Source organism: Henckelia pumila, chromosome 3 (assembly GCF_033568475.1).
Source record: "Henckelia pumila isolate YLH828 chromosome 3, ASM3356847v2, whole genome shotgun sequence".
NCBI lineage: Eukaryota > Viridiplantae > Streptophyta > Magnoliopsida > Lamiales > Gesneriaceae > Henckelia > Henckelia pumila.
This window is the reverse complement of record NC_133122.1, coordinates 40,640,074-40,665,135: the sequence shown is the minus strand read 5'-3', so window position 1 is coordinate 40,665,135 and position 25,062 is coordinate 40,640,074. Positions and strand designations below refer to the sequence as shown.

The window sequence follows — 25,062 nt, the reverse complement described above, 5'->3', positions numbered from 1 at the left end:
GATATCCTATTTGGGTCATCAATAAAAAAATGATTATTTCTTATTGTAAATATGAATAGAGTTAACATGTCTCACGGATAAAAAATCGTGAGACAATCTCACAAAAAATTTACTATATTTTCTGATTTTCGGTATGTGTGCGTGAGTGCACGTGTCGCTAAAACTTGATATAATTTTTTAGAGTTAGTGAACATTGAATAAGTAAAAAAAGAAAAAATAGAATAATAGTCGCAATTTTTTTCTGGATGCAAAATAATTATTTGTAAATTAAGAAAAAAAATAATAATAATTGTGCAATCCAGCAAAACAAAAGTTCACCGACAGGAAAAGCATACTTTAATAAAATTTAAAAATGAAAATTCAAATAAAATGTTGTGTTGGAAAGAGACATTATGATATGTGGCAGACTCGATGAAAGATTTGAAGAGGGTTTTGTTTAATTAATAATATAATAAAAAAATCAAAATTAATGTCTATTATATTATATCCAGCACAAGTTTGAGATGATGAGCTGGCACGATAATCTTTAGAGGAAAAGTTGCATTTTATTATGATTAGTTACACGATTCCATGGACCGACGGGGTCAATCTAAGAAATTATTTATTTTGGCCCAAATTAAATTGCTTTATGTACCTATGAGAGGTAGACCCATTTCAAAAGGACCCAAATATTGCGTCCATCGCGTTAATAAGGCATGGAGTGGCCCATCAATTATTCTCATTCCTTATTAGTAATAAATAATTTTAAAAGTTTTCTTCCTCTCTCCTTAAACAACAATTGGAAGCTAAAAAAAAAACACACTTACACACACACACACACACACAATTGGTTATTTATTTACCGTTTATACTCGTTTATGAGAAAAAATGAACTAAAATATTTTCAATTTTTCCATGTATTCTATAATTTTTATTTGAAATTAATAAGTATAGAAAATTAAATAGGCCAACCCTAATCCAACTTGATTCGGACCAATTTTATCTAGGCGGACAAATTTAAGTATTTAACAATCAACCCAACCCAAAAGAAAGAAACGGGCTAAAGTCTAAACGTTTACTAGTCCGCTTTTTGAGCCCGCTGGATACAAAACCATTTTGCTTTAATGAGTATTTAAAAAAAAAGTGTTTATTAAAGTAAAAATTTTAATAATTTTGTGTTTGGATAAATAGATTAAAATCATTTTTTTAATTTGATTTATGGGCAAATTATTTTAAAATCCCCAAACCCAAACATTTCTTTCTCTTAACTCCCTACACTCTAATTTCTTTGTTTCAACTCCCTAGTGGTCGCCAAATTTGTCTTAATAAAGTGTTTAATATTTAATCCTTTGTACGTGGCATTGTTTTACCTATCGAACCAGTTCAGGCTAAGCTGAACTATCGGTTACGCAAGGTTTCCAGCCGATATACTCTGGATTAGGGTCCAACATGCTTCCGTAAGATGAATTAAATTCAAAAACCTCTTTGACCATAGTGTCGTCGGGTCATACCTGCCGAGTTTTACGAAGTGCTTCTCACACTCCAACCACGCAGTCGCAACAGATGGTTTCTGCACAAGCTCCTTCAACGACACCCAACACAGCATTAATTCGTTTTCTACCTTAAGGCGTATGGTATATGAATTTAATTATAAAATATGAGCATGAAAGAACAAGAGACTTTAGAAAAATTATTCAGACATAATATTATTACATAAATCAACTTCTTTGAAGAGGAGAAGACAACTTGTTTAGCTACTCATAGTAGCCTTGTTCTTGAAATACATAAACGAAAACTTATATCAATAGAAAGAGAAATATTACAACAATTTATTTGTAAGAAAACTGAAGGGAATGATCGATGTCTTCAGCTTCCTTGAACGCTTGTATTTATAGCCGAGGTTCCACTCGTTTCATCGAGAAACTTCAGGGAATCTTACAGCTGTTTGTCTTGTCCTTTTATGCCATTATTAATGGCATCTTTAGCTAGTGGATGAGTCACCCGTTATTCACCTTGTCATGTTATGCCATTATTGATGGCATCGTTTGTTGGTGGAGGAGTCACATGTCGTCCTTTTTCTTTTGGATTTATGCTCCTCACATGTCTTCTTTATTGTTGTCGGGGCATCTTCTGTTTTTGCAGTGGTCCCCTGAAAAAACGCATCTTTGGTGGTCCCTGTCCACCTTTGCTTGTCTCGAAAAAATATTTTCGATCCGTTCGGGGTTTGAATGTTTTTTCGAACTCTGGCTCCTCCTGATCAGGACATTCTGGGCAGATAACCTCAGACCATCTTCCTATGTGAGCCATGTTACAAAATTTTCGGCGAGTTTCTTTACTCCCCGACAGCTTGTTGTTCCACAAAAAGTTTCTCTTCTTTTCGAAGAGTTCTTCCGTGAAAGCTGTAGTTTTTCCTGTCATTATATTTAACAGGAACGATCCATTCACAGAATTCTGGTAGAATTTGAACGGAAATTTGACTTTGTCCATCTCGGTGAGACAGACCCAAATACCCCATGCCCTTCTGGTTGAGATTTCATTTTCTCCAAAAGTGGACACCAAAGGTATTTCTTCAGCTTTATGATCCTAGATAAATTTATGGCCCGTCATATCAGGTCTCCTTAGCTTGATGAAATAAAAGGGTTCATGTAATCCTTTCCCTGTTGGCTCTGGAGCTGCACTGAAGAAATATAGTTCTAGCACATCTCCTCTGGACAAATGATCATTATTTGTCCATGTTTCTTGGACTGCTTCCTGGATCCATTTTGGTAACTGTGATATCTCCGGAAAGCTTGGTGTCTTTACCTTGTACCAAGGTGTCTGCCCTGCTCCTCCCATAAGGATCTCTGCTTGTTTTATTCCTTTGCAAAGAATTAAAATTCTTCGAGAGAAATCTCGTCCAGCATTTTTTGGCAAATCTTCTTAACATTCTTCAGGGAAGACTCCTCTTTTTGCTGTACAAATTCCTGCTCCCGAATCGATATAAGCTGCAAAGTATTCAGCCTTATATTGTTCATACAACATCCCTATCGGAATGTATATGGAGAAAGGACTTGTTGTCATTTTTTAAAGGGATTACTAAATGGCCCTGCCATTTTTAACAGACTATGTTGTAACTCAGTAATCCGATTAAGACTATTCACCTTTAGTCTTCCTAAGGCTTCAGAAGGTAGAGTATGGTTACTTCTTTCCACCTCTTCAATGCGATCTAGTAAATTATGTTCATGACTTACTAATTTCAACAGTTGCTTCTTCCTCTATTTGTAAACAGAGTTTTCGAATCTGATTAAGGGATTGTCCCTTATCCAATTCTCTTGGTTTTCCATTTCGTAGAATTCTTATTGAATCCTCCAAGTCTTTTCTTTTGCCATGAACTCTATTCCCTTTTCAAGGCGTTTCCATGGTTTATGATCCTACAGAAACTTTAGGCCAATAATGAGCTGATCCACTTCTTTTCCTGGAATTTTACATATTTGAACTTTCAATTCTCCAATATTTATCAATCCTTGGTAAGTTCCTTTTTCATGTTGTTACAAATAGTAAATCGAGTTACAAGGGAACTGGTTCCGATGACTTGTAATATCGAATACTATTTTTACTTCTTTCCATCCTTCTGGAGATCTAAGTTTTCCTATTATAGAAAACTCTTTTTCTTCTGGTGAAATTTTTTGAATATGAGATTTGTCCCATCTCCTACTTGTCATTCGGTTTCCTTGAAAAGATAACCTTCGAGGTTCTATTTTAAGGTCTCTGTATAGAACCGGTCTGTCTTGAATTTGAATGTCTGTTTCCTGAATTAAAGGAAACTCGATTCTTTTTGGGTATATTGCATGAGCAACTTTCCCAAAGATCTCTGGAATTTCAATGAACTCATTTCTAATAAATAATTCAGAATGATGAGTATTAGAAAGAGCATATGAAATTTGATATGTAATAGAATATGGTCTATTACCTTCCTTCATCAGTCTCTTTTCCTTGAAGTTTTGATGCAATGTCAAGGCTCGACTAAAGTTCCTGTCAGCTAAATTATAGGCTATTCTTGGATAGATAACTCCTACAATTTTTCCTGCACAAAGATTTCCTGAGATAGTACCCACGACAGCATCTTGAATATTCCCCATTCTTTTATCGCATACTACGATATCTATGGGTGAATCTATTCCTTTTTTAAAAGTTGCCTTGATCATTATTTGGATTGCTCCAATATGAATCCAAGACATCGTACTTGCTACCTCACCTTTCAACTTTTGCAATTCCTCTCTTTTTTCTTCAAAAGGAATTAGCTGCATCTCTATTTGATTACTTGTTAACTCCATGGGGATTGCCATTTCCCTTCTGGATACTTTATAAATCAAATTATGTCTTATTTGTCTAAGCCCTAGGTTGCCTAAGACTCTTTCTACTTGTCCTGCCGAAAATCCCTGGTACTTTTGTAACGTTGAATTTTCTCTCATAATCCTTTGGACCATATTATGAGATATCGTGGTTTGGCTAAAGAATCCAGCCAAACTTTCATGTGTTTCATGCCGAAACACTTCTTCTTTATTCTGATTCTGATTCTGATCCATCCTCAGAATCTTCTTGACTAAACAATATCTCTTCTTCGTATATGCTTTCATCTGAGGGAATATCCTCAAATTGATATACTTGGACTAGATCTTGAAAAAAGACCGCATCATCCATATCTGGTGTTGCTTCAAAGAGTTTAACTCCTTTTTTCTCGTTTTCTAGACAATTTGTAGATATATGTCCTCTTGCTTCACATGTCCAGCAGTTGCAATCCTTGAAACTTTCACTTGCTCTTGTATGAGTTCTTCTGAAAGTTCTTCTTGATGGTGTTCTTCTTGTTACTGAGGATGTTCTTGTAGGTCCACTTCTTTTTTCTGACCTATAAGATCAGGCCTTTTGTTTGGACCAAATTGTTCTTGGTTTCCAAGAACTTCTCATTCTTTTATTGTAGGGATTACTTCTGAATTTCTTCATTTTAAATCCCTGTGATCTGTTTCCAATGATCGTTGGAAGATCATTATCTTTACAACATAAAGGTGTACGTTTATTTATACCCCTTATTTTCTTGTAGTTCTTCTGTAATGCTGCCATATGGCACCATTCTGCCAATTTTCCTTTCAAAAAGGACGCGCGTCTTGCCAAAGTGTCAAGATGACCTGAAACGTATTCTTTAATCAACATTTCTCTCCAGGGACTTGACATTTTTGCGAAAAATAGCTGAATAGCTATATTTTCCTCGACTCCTGAATTCCATCTGTATTTAGTGAATAACATAATGTATTCATCAACTAAACAGATATCATGTAACTCGAGGCTATACAGAGCTTGAGTATATCTTCTCTTTTTCTCTGTATCTTGATTGTTGAAATAGTCTACCCCTATGAATTGTGCTTTAAATAGGGTGGCCATTCTTTCTCCAATTTCGCTGAGGGATTCTCCTGCTAAGATTGATTCCTTCGTATCTAGCATAGTCATCTCCCAAGCAATCTTGACAGATCCCATTAGACTCATTTCTAGAAGTTTAATGAATCCTTCTTTATTGAGATCTAATGTCCCTGCTGCAATTCTCATAGCTGACGTCCAATCATCTATAAGATCTTCTCTGTTTTTGAATTCCAAAACATCAAGGTTTAATATATCCCCATAAGGATGTATTGGATCTAAAACAGTTTTTCCGTAAGGAGTTTGATGGAGTGGGATTTTACTCCTTCTTGATCTGGTTCCTGCTGGATGTGAATTTTCTCCAACCTGAAACTCACTATGTGGTTCTTCTGTTTTAACCACATATATTGGGGGATTCCCTATGGGTTGTTCACCCTCAGGGGAGTTCATTTTTAGATCTACTACTTTGAGATTCGCAAAAGAATCCGTGAGATCTTGTAGATCCTCGAGATTTCATCTCTATAAAGTAGTCATCAGATAGTGTTTTTCTCTGATACTGCTTTTATAAGATTAATCATCATTTCATCATCAGTTAAAGGTTTTTGAACCATTTTGGTTTTACCTTTCTGATGTAACAACGGTTCGGTATCAAACGAGAGTGGTAACCTTCCTCCTGTATTTCCTTTTCTAGAACCTGAAGTTTGTTCTAAATTTGTGATTTTAGTTTGAAGATCCTTTAGGGTTACAAGAATTTCTTCTTGTTTCTTAAGGATTCCTTCAATCTGCCGAGGTATTTCATACAGCTGATTGCTGTAATATTGTACCGTCTTTTAAATTTCTCTAAGATCTCCGAAAAGTTTAGAGGAATCTGGGGTAATTTCTAAAAATTGAGAGTTAGAAATCATCTTTCTGTCTTAAGTAATCTATTGTGAACAAATTAACTTGTTTATAGGATTTCATATATATATATATAAAATCCTCTTGATTCAAACCTTCGTTTGAAGTCATCTTTTATAAAAATCTTCTCCTCAACAAAGAAAAGTATGAGTTAACGAATAATATTAAGTCTGAATATTTAACCTAAAGCTCTGATACCAATTTTGCGGATGATTCGAGTATCATAATTGAGCACAAACATTGCATAAATGGAGTACATAAATGCATAAATTGGGTACAAGAATTAAACATTGGATTTGACCAAGTTTGGTGGTCCTAGGGAGTTTTAAGAAAAAATTTTTATTGTAGGGATTTATAAAAAAGTTAGGTTTGGGTTTAGGAATTTATTCACAATTGACTCTTAATTTATTAGAAAGCTAGAAATATGGGCTTTTAAAAGGATATTTATTTTAGCTTAATTAAGATAGTGTTTTTCATCTCTAAAATTAAGTGATTTTGATGCACTTAAGAAAAACTCTTAATACAAACACAATCTTTGTCTTGACATTAAATCTATGTAAAGCTTCATTCCCTTTTTTATTTTTTCAGATCTACGTAAAATTTCTTTTTCAACCCAACGCAAAAATTCTACTATCGTGCAGATAACAACAAAAACTTTCAGCCCCTTAAAGAAATCAAAAATCCGATCAATTTCTAGGGAATTTGAACAAGTATCTTTTCTTTTCTTTTTTTTCCCCTTCATTAATGTCTTCTATTACACACGCATTTTGTGTGTGCTTTATTTGCTAGTTATTGATCATTAAGATTTAGACATACAATTTGTTATATTTAACATTAAGATTTAGACATACAATTTGTTATATTTAACTACAAGCTTACAACATCAACAATCTGTTAATTTTTTTAATAAAAAAAAGTAAAAAACTATATGTAAAATTAAGTACCATTTAGACCTCGTGTTTTTTTTTTAAAAAAAATCAATCATAAAATCCCCAATCATAGAGGGTTAATGTGCATGAAATTTTATGGCTTAGCGGTAAAATATGTTTGATTTTTAAAATGAAAAAAAATATATAATTATTTTATTAATATTTTTAGGGGTTTATGCCTAAAAAACGGCTGCCATAGAGAGTTTATATTGGAAATGTGCAAAATCTAATGGTTGAAGTTGTGTGAGAATTGAGATTGTGTGAGAATTGAGATTACTGTCCTTATAAAAGTCAGCATCGACTAAATCAAAAAGTTGTTGAAGGAAATTTGTATGTACATGAAAATGTAATTTTATTCCAATATTGATAAAATATTTTTGACTACTTGATGTGCTTAACTAGAAGGCATAATGAAATTTGATTGATTTTGAATGTATATAATTGATTTTTATGTTTAGTGAATATCCTGGCATGTAATTTTCGAAGAATTTTTATTTATTTTTGAAACAAAACAAACAAAGAGATGAGAAAAGAAATCTTGGTATTGTGTGGTCCACAATTAATAGCTAACGTCTTTGATTTGTATCCATACATTTGAGTCTGTGGCTTGGGTCCGTTGTCCATAATTAATATGTCCATACATGAATAGTTAAAAAAAATGGTACACATTTTCTTAAAAAAAAATAAAAATGGTACACATACGACATAGGATTATTCTATGTTACATCTGGTGTACTTCTCCCCCCATGATGTGGTCAAATATCAACCATTAAATCATTAACACATATGTCAATTTTCATAACAATATATGGATGCCACATGATCTAATGATATTGAAATAGGGGGAGAAACACTCCCGGTGTCCGATGTAGCATAGACTAACCCCACATACATATCTACATATATGAAAGCCTGCTAATTGTTAAAATGGCCAGTTTATTCCCGGTCTCCCGTTTCCCCCAAATACACGCGTTAAGTTTTCCGATTTGCACCAATACACGTGTCTTCTCCACCGCTTCACACAAAAAGATGGTTTAATATTATTGGTTGGGATGAGAGGCGACAAACGGTTGTACGCATCAAATTTCTTCCGATTCTTCCATTGTTTATCTTTCGTTCTTTACTGTATTTTTCGCTTCTCCTTGTGCTTTTCACGATCTGCTCACTGCCGGGTTCTCATTCTCGAAGACGCTAGGTGATTCATTCCACCGCTTCACTCATCGACATTGCGTTTTCCTTTTACCATTTAATCCGGTTATAGGTTAGCAAAATGATTATTTCATTGTATCTCAAGGGAAACTTTTTGGTTTAAAATCGCTGAGATATCTGATTCGATCTCTGTTATACGTATATTTAGTTTTTATTTTTAAGATCTGTAATTTCTGTCATTGCCAAAGTACAAAGATTATGTTTTTTCTCTTAGATATGTGTTTTATTTCGTCCAAATATTTCTGGTTTTTCAGCATTTGCCATATTGTAGGTTTACTAAATTGTTTTTGTTGCTAATAAGCATACACCAAAATTTTGTTTCATAGGGATATCCTTCTGTATTAGTTTCTGCAAGTATGTTCTACCTTGGAGGGTTAACGTAGTTTTAAAATTGCCAAAATTATTATTCGATTGTATTTGAAGGGATACGTTATTTATTTATTTTACTGATTGGATTGTGGTACTTAAGAATGTTTCTGGCAGCATTACGTGTGTTGTATATTATCCAAATTCGAAGGAGATTTGCTATCTTGGTAATTATTCTGCTGAATAATTCATTACTCTTTTTTTACCAAACCTGAGTTTCTCTTGTACTAAACAGATTTGTATGATTAGAGGTTATTCTCTGTTTTTTGTTCTCCTATTTGCTGTTCGTAATTTACGTTTTGTTCTCTTCTTAGATTTTTGCTCTCCTGTATGTTATATTTATATTTTGTTTTATTTTCTCAGATCTATAATTTTGTTGTCAACGCATCGTTTGTAAACTCTTCCTCTAGCTGCTGATCTGTGTACTGATAAATTTTTTTTTCCTTCGAATCGATGGGATCTCTGTCTCGACGTTCGTTATATGTATATTTTGTTTCTATTTCTAAGATCTGTAAATAAATGGTTTTTCGCTACAAAGTATAAATGATTAACTACAAAGTTCATAGCATGGTGTAACTTTAGTTTACAATGCTATCAATTGCTACTTGCTTTCCCAGCCGATTTTCATTCCCCTGTCATGGTTCAGAGTCTGCAAAGTGGAAGATGATGTCTACTTTTCCAACTTTAAAACAAACACAATTAGATTTATTAATTTTGAAATTTATAGGTGATACGGTATACGTTAAATTCAAAAGCCAAGACTTTTTTGATTAAAGCGCCATTGACTTCCGAGAAATAAATTTTATTAATCTTGCTATCAACCAGCTGGTTGCCTTTGATAAAAGTACTATACTTCCACAGCTGGTTTCTCAGTATATATTATGCTTTTCGATTTCTAATGCTCTGTTTTTTCTCATCTCTCTTAAACAGATTCAGTTAAATTTCTTACATTTCAAAATTCATGCGCCGCAAATCAGTCTGTTTTTCTTACTTTCCTATCTGCTACTCTTACATTTCGTTTTGTTTTGTTCTTGAATATCTGTTACTTTTACATTTTGTCTTTGTGTTTTTTCCTTGAATTTCTGCTTTCTGTCTATTATATGTATTTTTTTCCTCTTAACTATTTATATTTGAAATCTTTTTTGTTAACATATCATTTGCTCAGATTTCCTTCATCTACAGATCTGTGTATTGGTAAATTATTGTGCTTGAAAACGATGGTATTGCTGTTTCTACGACTGTGATAATTATATTTTGTTTTAATTTCTAAGATCTGAAATTTTTGTCATTGACAAAGTGGAAAAATTCTTTTTGTTTCTCAGATCTTTTGTTTTTTCCCATTCTCTTACTTCTGTTTTTTCAACATCACCTTTGCTTATTGTATGTTAGGTGTTTTTAACTGATGCCTATGACAGCAATTTAACGACAGCAATAGCCCTAAATCGTGCTATGCCTTTGGAGCGTGTGCTTTATATATACTATTTTGTTTGTATAAAGGGTTTAATATTTATTTTCTCCTCGCTACTTTGTATCTCATATCTACTGTTTTCGAACCTTAGTTGCTAACGTTAAATTACTTTTTACATGAAATCGAGTTTTTTTTTAGGGCTCATAATCTGCGAAAAACTTATACACGTGATCTCATTTATGCGTGTTCTAAATTTAGTTTATAGTGGTATCAATGTCTTTTTCTGCAGCTTTTAAAGAAACATAAACTTGGTTTAATTAAATTTAAAATTCGGAGGTAATGCGACTGCTAAATAGTGCAATCTTATTATATGGAATATTCAGCTACCATTTCACGGTGTCTTCACTTTTCATTTTCTCAATCTAAAATCAAAGGACTATTACAGACCGAACCATTAACTAGTTTGTTATTTAAGATTACGATAAAATATAGATACGTAATAGTTGTCTTTTTGATTACTAACTTCTGAAGTTTGATATTAAAGAGACTACGAAATAAAGACATGCAGACTGATTTTGTATCCTATGTTTCATTAAATTGCTTAAATTTGACTACTAATAATATTAACCTCCAGTTTCCAATTATAGATTACCTTCATCATTTTCTTATAATGATATTTCTGGTTTTCTTTTGTATTAGGAACACTTGTTCTTGAAAATTGTACGGAAAACATTTATCGAAAATTGGATAACGCAATAAATGGCAAGTTCTTCTACTCGACCGGTGTACAGGTTCAGTCGTTTACTTGAATTTAACTACGATTAAATGCTTTGTATATATTTTCATCTTTTATCAGCTTCGTATTTAACTAAAGTATTCAATTTGCTGAATTTGAATAGTGTCACGATATCTTTTTAACAACCATTCAAACAAACATAAAACTGAAACAAAAGTAGACTGATACATGTTTTGATTTATAATTGCCTGCCAACTTAAAAAAATAAAAAACTATACCACCAAACATATTTAGCACACTTTATTGTACCCTATATTTCCTGCTACTTAGTTATTTAGGTTTCTGTAGTTTGTTAATATATGTTCTTATAGATATTTAATGGACTGTAATTGAAAAAAAAAAATAAAAACAAATTGTTTCCTTACAGCTTTAGTCAGTAGCTTCAATTATGATTATATGTAGGGTTACTTAGATTCATTGAACTCTATCTTGTACTATTCTGTTAACTTTTTTTTTTTTTTGTGTATTTTACTTAGCTGTAAAAAAATATATTTAGTCTTAAAAAATCACAATACTTGAATTTTTACTCGCATAATATACAAGTTGCAAAATAACTAGCTTATCTTGTGATACTTTTTTACTTCTTAACGTTTGTGATCATGTCAACAAAAACTCAAAAACGAAAATATAATAGCTTAGAAGATCGTAGAGTGGCTAAAAACAATCGACGACAAAAACAAAAACAACTTTTAATTTCAAATACAGTGGACAAACAAAATGTTCATGTGAACCCATTAGCATGCAAAGTCAACAGTCCAGATTTGTTGCCTGATGTTCCAAACTGTCAATATTGCGGTGCATATCGTGTTTACTTGGAACCACCTACATTTTGTTGCTCATTAGGTGATATAAATCTTCTAAACACTGAAATGCCTACAGACTTGGTTCAATTGTATCTTGGTAATGATCAGGATGCTAAAGAATTTATTAACTACGTCCGTAGTTACAATAATATGTTTGCATTCACATCAATGGGTGTACATTGTGACAAATCTTTAGCTATAAGAAATGCTGGGATTTACACATTCCGTGTACAAGGCCAACTTTATCATTTTTTGGATCAACTAATACCATCAGACAATCATAACCCTAAAAATCTGCAGTTGTATTTTTTTTGACACTGAACACGAGATCTTGAATAGAATGTATATTAGTTCTAAATTTCAAGAAACTCTCGTACAAAAAATTACTCACATTTTAGAAATGAATCCATACGCTAATTTCTTCCGAAGTCTTAGTACAATTCAGAACTTAAATGAATATAACATTGCTTTACAAGCCGACCCTATTGTTGATCAACGTGTTTTTAACAAACCTACCGTATCCCAAGTTGCTGGAATTTGGTTGGAAAATGATGAAAGCTACCAATACTCAAGTCAACACATACAAATATATCCAAAAAAACAACCAACCTCAAATAATTAAACATTACTTTGCTTGTTATGATCCTATGCAATATCCTCTTATTTTTCCAAATGGAGAATCCGGGTGGCATCGAAATATTAAAAGATTGAATGAAAGACAAAAAAGAGTTACTCCAAGGCCAACATGTAGTGGTGAAAACATTTACGATATTCAAGATTCCACAACTACGAACTCCTCCAAAAAAACTGAAAACCAAAGGTCAACCGTGTCTTGTCGTGAATATTATTGCTACAAATTGCAGATACGTAAAAACGATAAATCTTTTTTGCTACATATTGGTAGACTTTTACAACAATATGTAATAGATATGTACATTAAAATTGAAACATCAAGACTAGAATTTTTCAGAACTAAAGACATGCAACACCGTCTACGCAATGAAATATACTCTGGATTATTAGATAATATGGCTCAAGGGTTTGAAATGGGTTCTGACATTGGTAAACGTATGATATTACCTGCCTCATTCATTGGAGGACCTAGAGATATGCGTAAAACATATATGAATGCTATCACTTTAGTACAACGTTACGGAAAACCTGATATTTTTCTCACAATAACTTCAAACCCAAATTGGCCAGAAATAAAAGCTTTATGTCTACCCTCTGATGAAATACAAAACAGACCTGACTTGATTGCTAGAATATTCCGTGCAAAACTTCAAGTTCTGAAAAATGATTTATTTAAAAATTCCATTTTTGGTCATGTGATTGCTTACACTTATGTTATAGAATTTCAAAAAAGAGGGTTACCATACGCTGACTTTCTACTGATTTTAAGACAAGCATCGAAAATGTTTTGCCCCGAAGCATTTGATAGAATAGTGTGTGCAGAATTACCTGATCAAATAACACATCCATATTTATTTTCATTGGTGGTTAAGCATATGATACATGGACCTTGTGGTTCTCTTAATCCATCATGTCCTTGTATGAAAAAAGGCTCGTGTAAGTTTAATTATACTAAAGATTTCTCAGAAAATACCAAATTTGGTATAAATTCATATCCAATATATCGACGCCGAAATGATAACCATATACTCACTATTAGAGGCTCACAACTTGATAATCGTTGGGTCGTTCCATATAATCCATATCTTCTTGCTAAGTTTAATTGTCACATCAACATTGAAATATGTTCAACTATTCAAGCCATAAAATACATATACAAATATATTTACAAAGGACACGATAGGATTTTCTATACATTAGCTAATGATGAAAAACACTTACTGATTGACGAAATAAAAAATTTCCAAAGTGCAAGATGGATTTCACCTCCTGAAGCAATTTGGCGAATTTTTGGTTTTGATCTTCATCATGTTCATCCATCTGTAATATGCTTACCAATTCATTTAGAAGGCCAGCAATTGGTAACTTTTACTACCACCCAATCATTATCTACTATTGCGAATAATCCTATGATTAAAAAAACTATGTTAACACAATTTTTCCACATGAATAAATATAATGACTACGCTAAAAAGCTTGCTTTTTTATATGTTGAGTTTCCAGAATACTTTACTTGGCACCATGATATAAAGGAATGGGAGCCACGTAAAAGAAATGAAGTTATATCTAGAATTTTTAGCTGCCATCCAACAGATGGCGAAAAGTTTTATGTAAAGTTGTTACTTATGCACATTCGAAAGCCTACTTCATTCAAAGATTTACGAACAGTCAATGGAAAAACCTATGCTACATTTAGAGAAGCAGCTCAAATATTAGGATTAATGGAGGATGATAATACTATTGACAACTGTATGGAAGAGGCAACTTCATATCTAATGCCTATTGCTTTACGACAATTGTTTGCTACTGCCCTCGTCTATTGTAACCCAAAAAATCCCAAACAATTATGGTTGAAGTATGAAAAGTTCTTATCGCAAGATTTTGAACAAAATAAATCTCTGAATCCTTACGCAATTAAACATAAAGTAATAAATAACATTGCGTATTATCTATACTCAATGGGCAAAAGATTAGAAGATTTCTTCTTAGTAACCGATAATGTACTTCTAAGTTTTGATGATAATTTGACAAAAGAATTACAAACTGAAAAAGATATAACTATACCTTATGAAGATCTGATTGCTGTTGAGCAATTAAATAAAGAACAAAAATATCCTTACAACCAGATTTTATATTGTGTTAATACTAATTTGTCACGAGTATTCTTTGTGGACGATCCTGGTGGTACTGGAAAAACATTCTTATATAAAACTATTCTTGCCACAGTTCGTTCTGCTGGTAACATTGCTCTTGCTACAGCTACTTCAGGTGTCGCAGCATCTCTGCTTCCAGGAGGATGCACTTCCCACTCACGATTTAAAATTCCTTTGGACGAAAATAATTCCAAGCCTTGTAACATAAGTAAACAAAGCACAATTGCTCATTTAATAAAGATATCAAAATTAATAATTTGGGATGAGGCTACAATGGCTAAACGCAGTATTATTGAAAAATTTGATGAAATGCTAAGAGACATAATGAATACACAAACAATATTCGGTGGTAAAATTATTGTCTTTGGTGGAGATTTTCGCCAAACATTACCAGTGATTCTTAAAACTAACAAGGATGATATAATAGATTCGTCAATTGTTATGTCACCTTTATGGAATCATTTCGAGAAATTAAAACTACAGCAAAACATGCGAGCATTACTTGATCCAAAATTTTCTTCTTATTTATTAAAAATTGGGGACGGTGTTGAGGAAACGAACGAGAAAGATGAAATCTTAATTCCACCTGAAGCAAACATCCCATTTACAGATGAAGCTACATCTTTAAATATATTAATAGATACAGTGTTCCCAAATATTGCCAGTGCTAATTTAGATTTCTCGTTATTTGTTAAACGAGCAATACTCACCACAAGAAATGAGTTTGTCAACGATATTAATGATGTATTGATTACGAAATTTCCTGGAGAGGAAACCACTTATTATAACTGCGACGAAAACATAAGTGCTTGTATTATACCTGACCAAGAAGAACTATTTCATTTTTTAACTCCTCAAGGACTTCCTCCGCATAAACTAACATTGAAATTAAATGCACCAATCATACTTCTCAGAAATATTAATCCAACCGAAGGACTTTGCAATGGCACGCGATTTCTTTGTAAAGGTTTCAACTCGAATGTAATATACGCTGAAATATCAGTTGGTATACATGCTGGAAAACAGTCTTTATTCCTCGTATTACACTAGAAACTCCTCATGAAAATTTTTCTTCCATTCCATTCAAAAGAAAACAATTTCCAGTGCGACTATGCTTCGCAATTACAATTAATAAAGCTCAAGGTCAAACTCTTGATTTTGTTGGCGTTTATTTAAAGGAACCTGTTTTCTCACACGGACAACTTTATGTTGCATTGTCAAGAGCAAAGACTATGGATCAGTTAAAGGTGCTTATTAGACCATCAACACCATTGATCCAGAGTACTAATTATACAAAGAACGTTGTGTACCATGATGTTTTACAGGTAGCAAGCTCTCTTTGAGATAAGTAACTTCTAACCTACTGATTGATTTTCCATTCGATGGATTCTCAATTCTTATACTCATTTAATTGCTATCAACTCTATCAAGATTGAATTAGAGTTCTCAAATTTCAGCAAAGTTGTTTAATGTTGTTTCAAAACTACAGTTAAAAATTTTTTGCCTTTCATTTCTGCAAAAAAATACATAGGCAACTACAATGTTTACATTTCAAAACTGCACATAACATTTCTTATTAGCACACATTGATTTTAACCATTAGTTATATATGATTATTTGCTCCCAAAATTTTGTTCATAAATATCTAAAAAATAACAGATTGTTTCTGTCTTTTCTCCCCCATAAGCTCGATGGAAGAAAAATGCACCACACTTGGACAGCTCAATCCTAATTCTCACAACTGGTTCGTGAAAGTATTAGTTGCAAAGAAAACTCCAATACGAAACACAAGATGGGGTAGACATATGAAACTTGTATTTGTTGATAAAGAGGTAATATCTACTCAGTTAAATATATCTGTTGTTGCACCAATATACTTTATATCTATCTTCTGTTAAAACAGAATGGAAGAATGCAGAGTATTATTTATGGCCAAGATCTTGAACAATTAGACAAGTTACTTGACTTGTATAAAACATACTTCATGGGAAACGCAAAAATTAGACAAATAGCTGCGAACACACCAATTTTGGCTGCTTCAGAGTATCAAATGGTGCTTAATAGAAGCACTTACATCAAGCTTTGTAGCCAATTGGAGCAGCTCCCAATCACCAACATTTACCAGCTTACACGTTTTGCACAATGCTCTGAATTTGCAGATGTCGCAAGCAAACAAATCAGTTAAGTTTTTCTCCACATTTTCTGTTTTTGTTTACTTATATTATGACATATGTTGCTAATTTAATTTATCTAAATTTCCTATTTCCAGACTTACTTTGTGCTGTAATACATGTGTTTCCACCACGGTTCGTGCAAAGAACCAGAAAAAATTTGCAGGACTTTGTTATTGTTAATGAAGAGTAAACCACTCTTGCCTTTAAAAAAATTAATATCATTTGATGTAGTTACAAATTTCTTACCCAGTTTTATTGTATTCAAGAATCCATATTTATCAAACATGCAGGCACCGTCCTATGCTGTTGACATTGTGGGAAGAGTTTTTGCAAAACGAAGGTCCTCGCTTGTCTGAAAACGTACACAAAGTACCAGTGATTTTGGGGATCAGACTGTCGGTCAACACCTTTTATGGTAAAACAATCTTTTCCTTGTTTCACAGGCCAAAGAAAATAATATTCAGTACAGTATATTAGACCCATTATGACTGCTTTCTCTCATTAAAATTTATCAAAATAGGGTTATCTGTCGGAACAATGCCAAACAGTACATTTCTTTTTGACCCTCCCATAGCACAAGCAACACACTTAAAACTATGGTAAGCCAAAACCTATAACTAATGTCATTTCAAAGCTTTATGAGCAAATTTTCTTTCTCTTTCAAATAATCTCTTACATGCATAGCTTAAAATTAATTGCTTTAATTAAATTTTTTTTTACACTTGCTGTTTAATTGCACTTTTTGTTTAATTATACAATATTACAAAACTATGTCCCAGAATATAATGTTTCTACACAAACTATATTTCTTGTATGTTGCATTACCCACAGTCAAAATTTATCTCCAAAAGAAATAAATTATGTCATAGTATTGTCAAATTTACGTAGAAAATTATATCAAATGATTTTCTCAAATTTTGATTATGTTTTACTTTAAATTTAATTCTCTTTCTTGTGTAACTTTTCTTCCTATATATTTTTTTCCCAAATTCATGTGTCAAGGAAAACACACAAAATCTTTCGAATCCAGAACATAATAAATTAAACATTAACTTATTTTTGCAATACTAAAAAAATGTAAGTTTGTTACAAATTATTTCTCTTACAAAAAATAGTCTTCATACCATCTTAGGTTTATTGTGTTACATTTTCTAATAATTCCCGTGTGTTAATCATTTATTTCTGTTTTAATTTATCTGCATTGTATTATGACATAAATTGAATTAACTAATATTTAAACCAATATCTAGGATCAAAGACAACAAAGACTATATAGAAAATGTCGTCTCTCGGAAGTTATATGAAAAATCATACCAAAGTATAGATCAGCCAGCAGACTCCCAAATTCGAAAGATAAGTCAAATCCTAAGTGTGACTGAAACGATAATTTTCATTAACAATTTAGTTTTTGTTTACTTAAATCTCATAAACAAACATTAACATAACTACATTCTCACTTGCAGGTAAAATCTTTTTGGTTGAAAGCTACACTAAAAGTCTCAGAGCCACAACATTGTCTATACGTTTTAGCCTGCCCAGATTGTTCAAGAACTTGTGGAGCTGTATATGGATATGAATTCACATGTCTATATTGTGGTAGCAATTTCCCAAGCCCAAAACCACTGTAAGTTATTTAAATAGCTTGGAAAGTTAAACCACAACAGTTACAATGACCAAATATTTTTCATAATTTTCTTTAAAGCTAAACCATTACTTAACATATGTGTAGGTTACGTTTCCAGGTAGATTTATTTGATGGAACAGGAAATTTGCCTGCCTATTTAGAAAATGAGGAAGCAGAAATATTATTAGGATCATCTGCTGAAAAAATAATTGAAGCAAAGCATGAGGCATTGTAGCTTAAAACTAATTAATTGTAGCTAAAAAATTTCCATTGACTTCTACATTTTATTCCCCTCATCTCTCACAGGAAGAAGATTTGAACCCTTGTATGATCAACGAAAAACTCAAAGATTTACAATTTCTTTTTCAAATCAGAACATCTAGGAATGAAACTAGAGGGAAAACCTTTGTAAGAAATACCATCGTAAAATGCCTTCAACATGAATCGTCATCAACAGTGCACACCTCTAAAGAACCAAGTTCTTCTGCACAACTTGATAGAAATTTGCTAACAGACTTGCCAATGATTGAATCCCAAGAAAGCTCTTCTAAGATAGAAGAGGAACAAGCCGCAACAAATCCAGTTCAATGTCAAACAAGTTCGACCGGGAAAAGAGGCTTGGACTGTAAAGAAATGACAACACAGAAAAGCTTCAAACATCACAAAGAAGACTGAGAAACGTATCATATCACAATTCCACTACTTTTTTGGTAAGCAATTTCCTATACGTATTCTTTTTAAATACAGAAAAATATTATAATTCAAAGAAACAAAAATATAAGAAACTTACCTAATTACATTTTCTCATTTCTCTTAAATGAAAGTATAAGTATAGAAATAAACTTGTATATATATTTGCACGTACTTTAGTTTATGCTAACTAAAATTTTCCTTCCCTCATTTTCTCAGCTTGAAGTTTTTGTCTGTTCAAAAAGTACAACATCAACGAATATATCACCCAAGGGTAAGCGCTATCTCCCTAAGTTTGAAACAGCCCCATCAGTATATTATGAAAATAAAAATAAGGCTCAACCAATTTATCTGAACTTAGTTTCAACCTGTGATATTTTCGTTTATTTCATTTTTTTTGTTCAGTTTGATGTTTTACTTTTGTTTGCTATATAGTTCTTAGTTGCATTTTGAATAACTGAAAGAAGAATCTTCACTGCAATGTATGACTGACTTCTGTAAATATCTATCTATTTTGCCAATTTTTTCATTTTCCATAACAATTCATTTTGCTATTTTCACGTTTAATTTTAATAAATCTATTGTTTTCCTTGTTGTTCTTTTGCTTCATCTTCTGTCAAACATAATAGTGCAGTTTTACCCAACATATTTCAAAATACATAATGAGGTATTTTTTAACACTTCATCGAATTAAAATCATCAATGCCCCACACTACGTTTACACTATCATTTATTACTGAAAAATATTTTTCTTTCACTCGGAAAATCTAATAAATACATTACTCTGCTGGATTTACCCTATTTTATTCACCAAATTTATACTTTGTCAAAGGAAGAATTCGTCCGATTATGATATATATTTAAATTAATCGCATCTTTCATTCCACTGTTTTCTGATTCTTGCTCAGATTCTTGCAACATAAAATCTAAGGTGACTAATTTGTAGGTTGAATAAAAAATGAAAAATAAATACGATTCGTCTAATGTAATTCAACTTTAAATACTCCTCCACCTACTAAGTTGAATAAAAAAACAACAAACAAAAAAGATCATATGTAAGCAGGTACTTTAGTTGTAACTTTGGAGGAAAACGTAGAAATGCATAGCAATGGTGCCTACCATCGTCCATTTTCCTACCATTGCTACTACTGGTTCTTTTGGGAAAAATAACGACATTTTCTTACTGAATGACAAGTATGATGAAATCTATGCGATAGGCATCAGAGGATTGCGATCCAGCTACTATCGATCGTTCGAGGTTTATTCGTAAGTCTCTCTTCGCTTTTTTTCTTCTATCGTGAATATTGGCGAGCAATAGCTTACGACTGAATTGATTTGTTTTGATGAACTGTATGATTTTGCATGTTCTGTTTTGCTGTTTTCAGAAATATTTTGGTGGTTTTTGATTAGAATGTCTGGTGAGATCTAGGGAATATAATGACATTGTTGAACATTAAGTTTATGAAGATTGTAGGTGCTGTAGTGGAAGAAATGTATTGTTTCCATGGTCTATTACGGAATAATTTATATCCTTCACTAAGGCAATTTCATCAAATGTTTTTTTTGTGTGGGTTCAACAGTTGATTTATATATTTTGAAGCTCAATTTAATTGCTATAAACTTTATACTAAGATGTTTTTTTCTGTTATTCACAGCAGCTCTTTCTTTCTTTCACATTGACTTTTAGTTTTGTCGTCATGTATGCATTTTTTTTCACTATATTAGAATTATTGAATGAAATTCCATTGAGATAACTACAGTCATTATGAACCTGATTTCTGTACAAATATTTTACACATTCCTATTTCGACTATATCTTACAGAAAAACCCAGCTCATCAACTTGATCTTTTGCGAAACCTGCACCAAAGAAAGCATCAGGTAATATAGTATACTCAAATTCTAATTTGTTTAACCTTATGCTGTAATGTTTCGACAATTCTTATTTTCTGACTGCTTGAATTACAATGATTTAGGATGACATTAACTCTTCTCGCAAACTGGAATTTGAGAGGCCGCTTTATACAATAGATGATATCGACCACCATAAAAGCCAATTTAAATTTTTACAAAACATTAAATAGTTAATTAATTTATTATAAACATATTATAAACTAAAAACTAATATGTTTCCATTACTTTAGTTAAGATACTTTGACACTATACAAATAAAAATAAACTAATAAACACAATTTTTTTTAAAAAAATTCAAATAAAATAACGAACTAACACTTGTCATAACTAATCTATTAATATGAAAGAAGATAAAATAAGTTCAAACACTTGTCACAAATATTCAATGACTCAGCCCATTTTCAAACACTTGTCATAAATACTTAATGACTCAGCCCATTTTCATTACTATATAAGCATATCAGATACAATTCCAATTTGGATAAACTAAGTTTACAAAACTGAGTCAAATGGAGAACAATACTTTTTGCACTTGTTGTATTGATTGTACACAATGTTATTATAATTACATATTTCAAAAAGAAGTTAACGAACTGTTTAAAAGACTTCATTCCAATCCAGTGTGGACCATTATTGTAACACCCGGTATTTTTAAATACGTAAATCTGCATGCATAATTAGGGAATTTAATTATTTAAATTTGTGATTTATGGGTTAAATAATTATGTGAATTATTTGTGCATGATTTAATTTATTTTTAAGCATTTAACCCATAATTAGTGATTTTACGATTTTTAGTATTTTAATTGTTTTGATCGCGTAGACGGGACCGTGGACGGACGAGATGACAACTTTCTAGCCAATTTATTCCATGAATATTTTTAGAGCCCAAAAATATTATTTTGAGTTTTATTGCCTCAAAATTTTTAGTATTTAATTTTATATAATTTTAGGAGTCCATTTTTATCCAAATTTAGCCATTTTAATGACTTTTAATTATTTTTAAAATTCCCTTAAATTGTAATTTCGGGATTTTTATATTTTTAATTTAAGTTATCAGATTTTAACTTTTATTTGGAGTTTTAAAATTTTATATTTTATATTTAAAACTTTTAATTATCCTAAAACCTATTTTAATTAAATTAAAAACCTAAACCTAATCTACCCAAACCCCACGTTAGTTTCCCATCAGCCGCCTCCCTCCCTACTATTCATCATCTTCTTCCTCGAACCACATCCAAGGAGGTTCCATAGCCGAATTTCTTCGAAGTTTCAAGGTTGCTCGTCGTCCCGTCGTCCCGGAATCGTCCCACGTGCCGTTAACTCTTCAAACTCCGGTGCAAGGCATGATTATTTTTATTTTTACATACTATATCAGTGTTTATACGTGTGTGTGTGCGTGAGCATCATTTTTTCTTCAAGAATTTTTCAGAAAAAAATCGAGAAGGGTTGAAGGTATGCACTTGTTCACGTTTTGGGCATTCATGTTCATGTTTTTGGTTAAGGGGCATGCATGGCTGCTGGTCAGGGCTGTCAAGGGGTTCGTCGGGGTCCTTAGGCTAGCTTGGCTCGGTCGGTCATGGGCTAGATGGAGGCTTGGGCGAGCTGGTGCATGACGTAGCTGTGGGGTGCGCAGGCTAGGGTTTCTGGAAGGAGGGTTCGGCCTTGGGCTAGGTTGAAGGGTTGAGGCCGAGCTAGGGTAGGTTCGAACCGCCCAGATTTGGGCTATGTCTGGGCGGCGGCGCTCCGGTCAGGAGTGGCCGGAGCAGGCCGGCAGCAGCCAAGGAGTGGCTGCTGCTCACGGCCGCAGCCGAGAAGGGAAGGGGGGGCGTCGGGTTTAGGGTTAGGGTTTGGTTCCGGGTCGGGTCTGTGGTCCGGGTCGGGTCAGTAGGGTAGTGGGTCGGGTTAAGTTGGTCCGGGTCCGGGTTGGTGGGCCGGGCTCGAGTCTTTTTAATTTTAAAGTATTTTATGATTTAATGGGTTTTTTGGGGCCATTTAATTTGAAATAAAATGTTTTGGGCTTAATTAAATTAATTAAGTGAGTCCACTAATTTTTATGGGCTTTGGGGCCCATGGAAGTTATTGGGCCAGTCTTTGGGCTTTTAGGCCCATTGGGCCAGATTAAGTTGTTATTGGGCCAAGTATGTGCTAATGGGCTTTAATTAATTAATTGGGCTTAGAATAATTTTATTGGGTTTAAGTATGTTATTGGGTCAGTCTCAGTGTTAATGGGCCAGATTTAAGTAAATGGGCTTGAGTGTTAGGGCCAGCAGTCCAGTACAATCCATGAGAAATTGCATGTGTCCTGATTATATATTTAATTATTTTTATTCATTGAAGTTATTTTAATATGTATATGTTAGTATGAAATTAAATTAAATATATATGAAGGACACACATTTTATTTAAGTACATGCATTCATGAAATAAGTTTATGTATGATTAAATGTTTAAGGTTGAGCAATAAGAAAATATTTTATGTTGGAAGTTGAAGTAGTGTGACAATTTGAGATTTGAGGGGGATTCGTCCCCATATGTGAACTATTGAAGGGCAGTTTATTGCCAATTTAAGAGGTGATTCGTCACCGCCACGTACGTTGGTTTTCACGCTGATCAGTATTTAATGTATGATTTAAGGTTACACTATGGATACAACCATGCGATGTTAGAAAATAATTTGCTCAACAATATTTATGTATTATGTTATTTAAGTTAATTTAAGTTACGATATGTTATGATATTTTTTTTAGCATGCTCATTCATATATATGTTATGTATTAGTAGTAAATTGATTTAAATTATTTTAAACCCTTGTTATGTTAGCATGTTGGGCCTCTAGGCTCACTACACTGGTATGGTGCAGGTGAGTACGTAGAGGAAGATGTAGTACCCACCGGAGGCGAGGACGTATGAGCAGACTGGCAGTGATCCCCGTGACCGTGATAGATGTCTGAGTCGTTATGCATGTTTTGAATATTTTTAGTATGTTACATTTTTAAGTATTTTTCAGTGGTTGGGTTTGAAATATTTTACTTAAATATTTTCAGTGCATGCAAACTTTAATCATTTTATTTATGCAGTATTTTAATTCAATATTTGACTCAGATATTTATTTTATTAAGGAATGCATTTTATTTGAGTTATTTATTTATTTATTTATTTTAAATCTTTTTATTCTGTGCGTATATGTATGGGCATATATGTACATATTTTATTTAGTAAGTATAAAAAAAAAGATTTTCCGCATATTTATTTATTAATTATAGAGTTAGGTTCGTTTCAGTTGGTATCAAAGCACGGTCCTTGGAGGGGTCATTACTGCTATGCGAGCTCAGAAATCCACGCTACCGGTCTGTAAGTTTTAAGTGTTTATAGCATGAATTATATCTTTGGATTTAAGTTAGCATTACTTTTAAACCACTTAGTTATGCATGGCGATTTACGTAAAGAAATATGTGGTGGTGCAGAATTCCTCCCAGACCGATGAACAGACGTGGGGGATCTCCACCTACACCTCCACCTCCACCTCCACCTCCACCTCCGCAGAACCCTCTAGCAGCATTGGAGCAGGCCAATGCGAATATGATGGCAGGGATTACTGCTCTGTTAGAGCAGCAGGCTACTCGTCCTAGGTTGTCCCATGAGGAGGACGTTGCTAAGAGGTTCCAGAAGAAGGGACTGAAGGAGTTCCTTGGTACCACCGATCCTTTGGTGGCTGAGGGGTGGATTCGATCTCTGGAGTCCATCTTTGCTTATATGGGGATCACAGACGCCGACAGGGTGAACTGTGCGACTTACATGCTGAGAGGAGATGCAGCTCTATGGTGGGAGGGTGCTGCCAGGGGAGTTCACCTTCCTACACTGTCTTGGGCGGAGTTCAGGCGTGTCTTCTACGCCAAGTATTTCACGGAGGATGTGAGGAGTCGCATGATCCGAGAGTTTATGAGTCTCCGGCAGGGGGACAGGTCTGTTTTGGAGTACGTGAGCCAGTTCGAGCGGGGCTGTCATTTTGTGCCTCTGATTGCAGGCAGTCCACCGGAGAAGATGAGACAGTTTGTGGAGGGACTGAGAGCGGATATTAAGCACGACGTACGTATGAT

At 33.2% G+C, this 25,062-nt stretch overlaps 2 protein-coding genes across 2 annotated transcripts; both read left to right on the top strand.

The window, feature by feature from the left end:
- The first annotated feature begins 8,122 nt into the window (after positions 1 to 8,122).
- On the top strand, positions 8,123 to 19,034 carry LOC140888537 (replication protein A 70 kDa DNA-binding subunit B-like). Its single transcript, XM_073296229.1, has 11 exons — positions 8,123 to 8,388; positions 10,876 to 10,967; positions 16,249 to 16,393; positions 16,465 to 16,741; positions 16,831 to 16,921; positions 17,026 to 17,150; positions 17,256 to 17,334; positions 17,986 to 18,106; positions 18,199 to 18,359; positions 18,465 to 18,585; positions 18,666 to 19,034. Exons 2-11 carry the CDS (start codon positions 10,936 to 10,938, stop codon positions 19,032 to 19,034), a joined length of 1,521 nt encoding a protein of 506 aa, XP_073152330.1. The 5' UTR covers positions 8,123 to 8,388; positions 10,876 to 10,935.
- A 1,047-nt stretch (positions 19,035 to 20,081) lies between these two features.
- LOC140888536 (uncharacterized) lies at positions 20,082 to 24,746 on the top strand. Its single transcript, XM_073296228.1, has 4 exons — positions 20,082 to 20,315; positions 20,873 to 20,929; positions 24,430 to 24,656; positions 24,742 to 24,746. The coding sequence occupies exons 1-4, from the start codon at positions 20,158 to 20,160 to the stop codon at positions 24,744 to 24,746; spliced, it is 447 nt and encodes a 148-aa protein (XP_073152329.1). The 5' UTR covers positions 20,082 to 20,157.
- The last annotated feature ends 316 nt before the right edge of the window (positions 24,747 to 25,062 follow it).

Excerpts from the sequence above, each read along its gene's own strand:
- LOC140888537 (XM_073296229.1), top strand. The coding sequence starts at position 10,936 with ATGGCAAGTTCTTCTACTCGACCGGTGTACAG. Across the intron at positions 10,968-16,248 it reads TCTACTCGACCGGTGTACAG|CTCGATGGAAGAAAAATGCA; the intron begins GTTCAGTCGTTT and ends CTCCCCCATAAG. Across the intron at positions 16,922-17,025 it reads TTTGTTATTGTTAATGAAGA|GCACCGTCCTATGCTGTTGA; the intron begins GTAAACCACTCT and ends TCAAACATGCAG.
- LOC140888536 (XM_073296228.1), top strand. The coding sequence starts at position 20,158 with ATGGTGCCTACCATCGTCCATTTTCCTACCATTGCTACTACTGGTTCT. Across the intron at positions 20,316-20,872 it reads CGATCGTTCGAGGTTTATTC|AAAAACCCAGCTCATCAACT; the intron begins GTAAGTCTCTCT and ends TATATCTTACAG. Across the intron at positions 20,930-24,429 it reads TGCACCAAAGAAAGCATCAG|AATTCCTCCCAGACCGATGA; the intron begins GTAATATAGTAT and ends GTGGTGGTGCAG.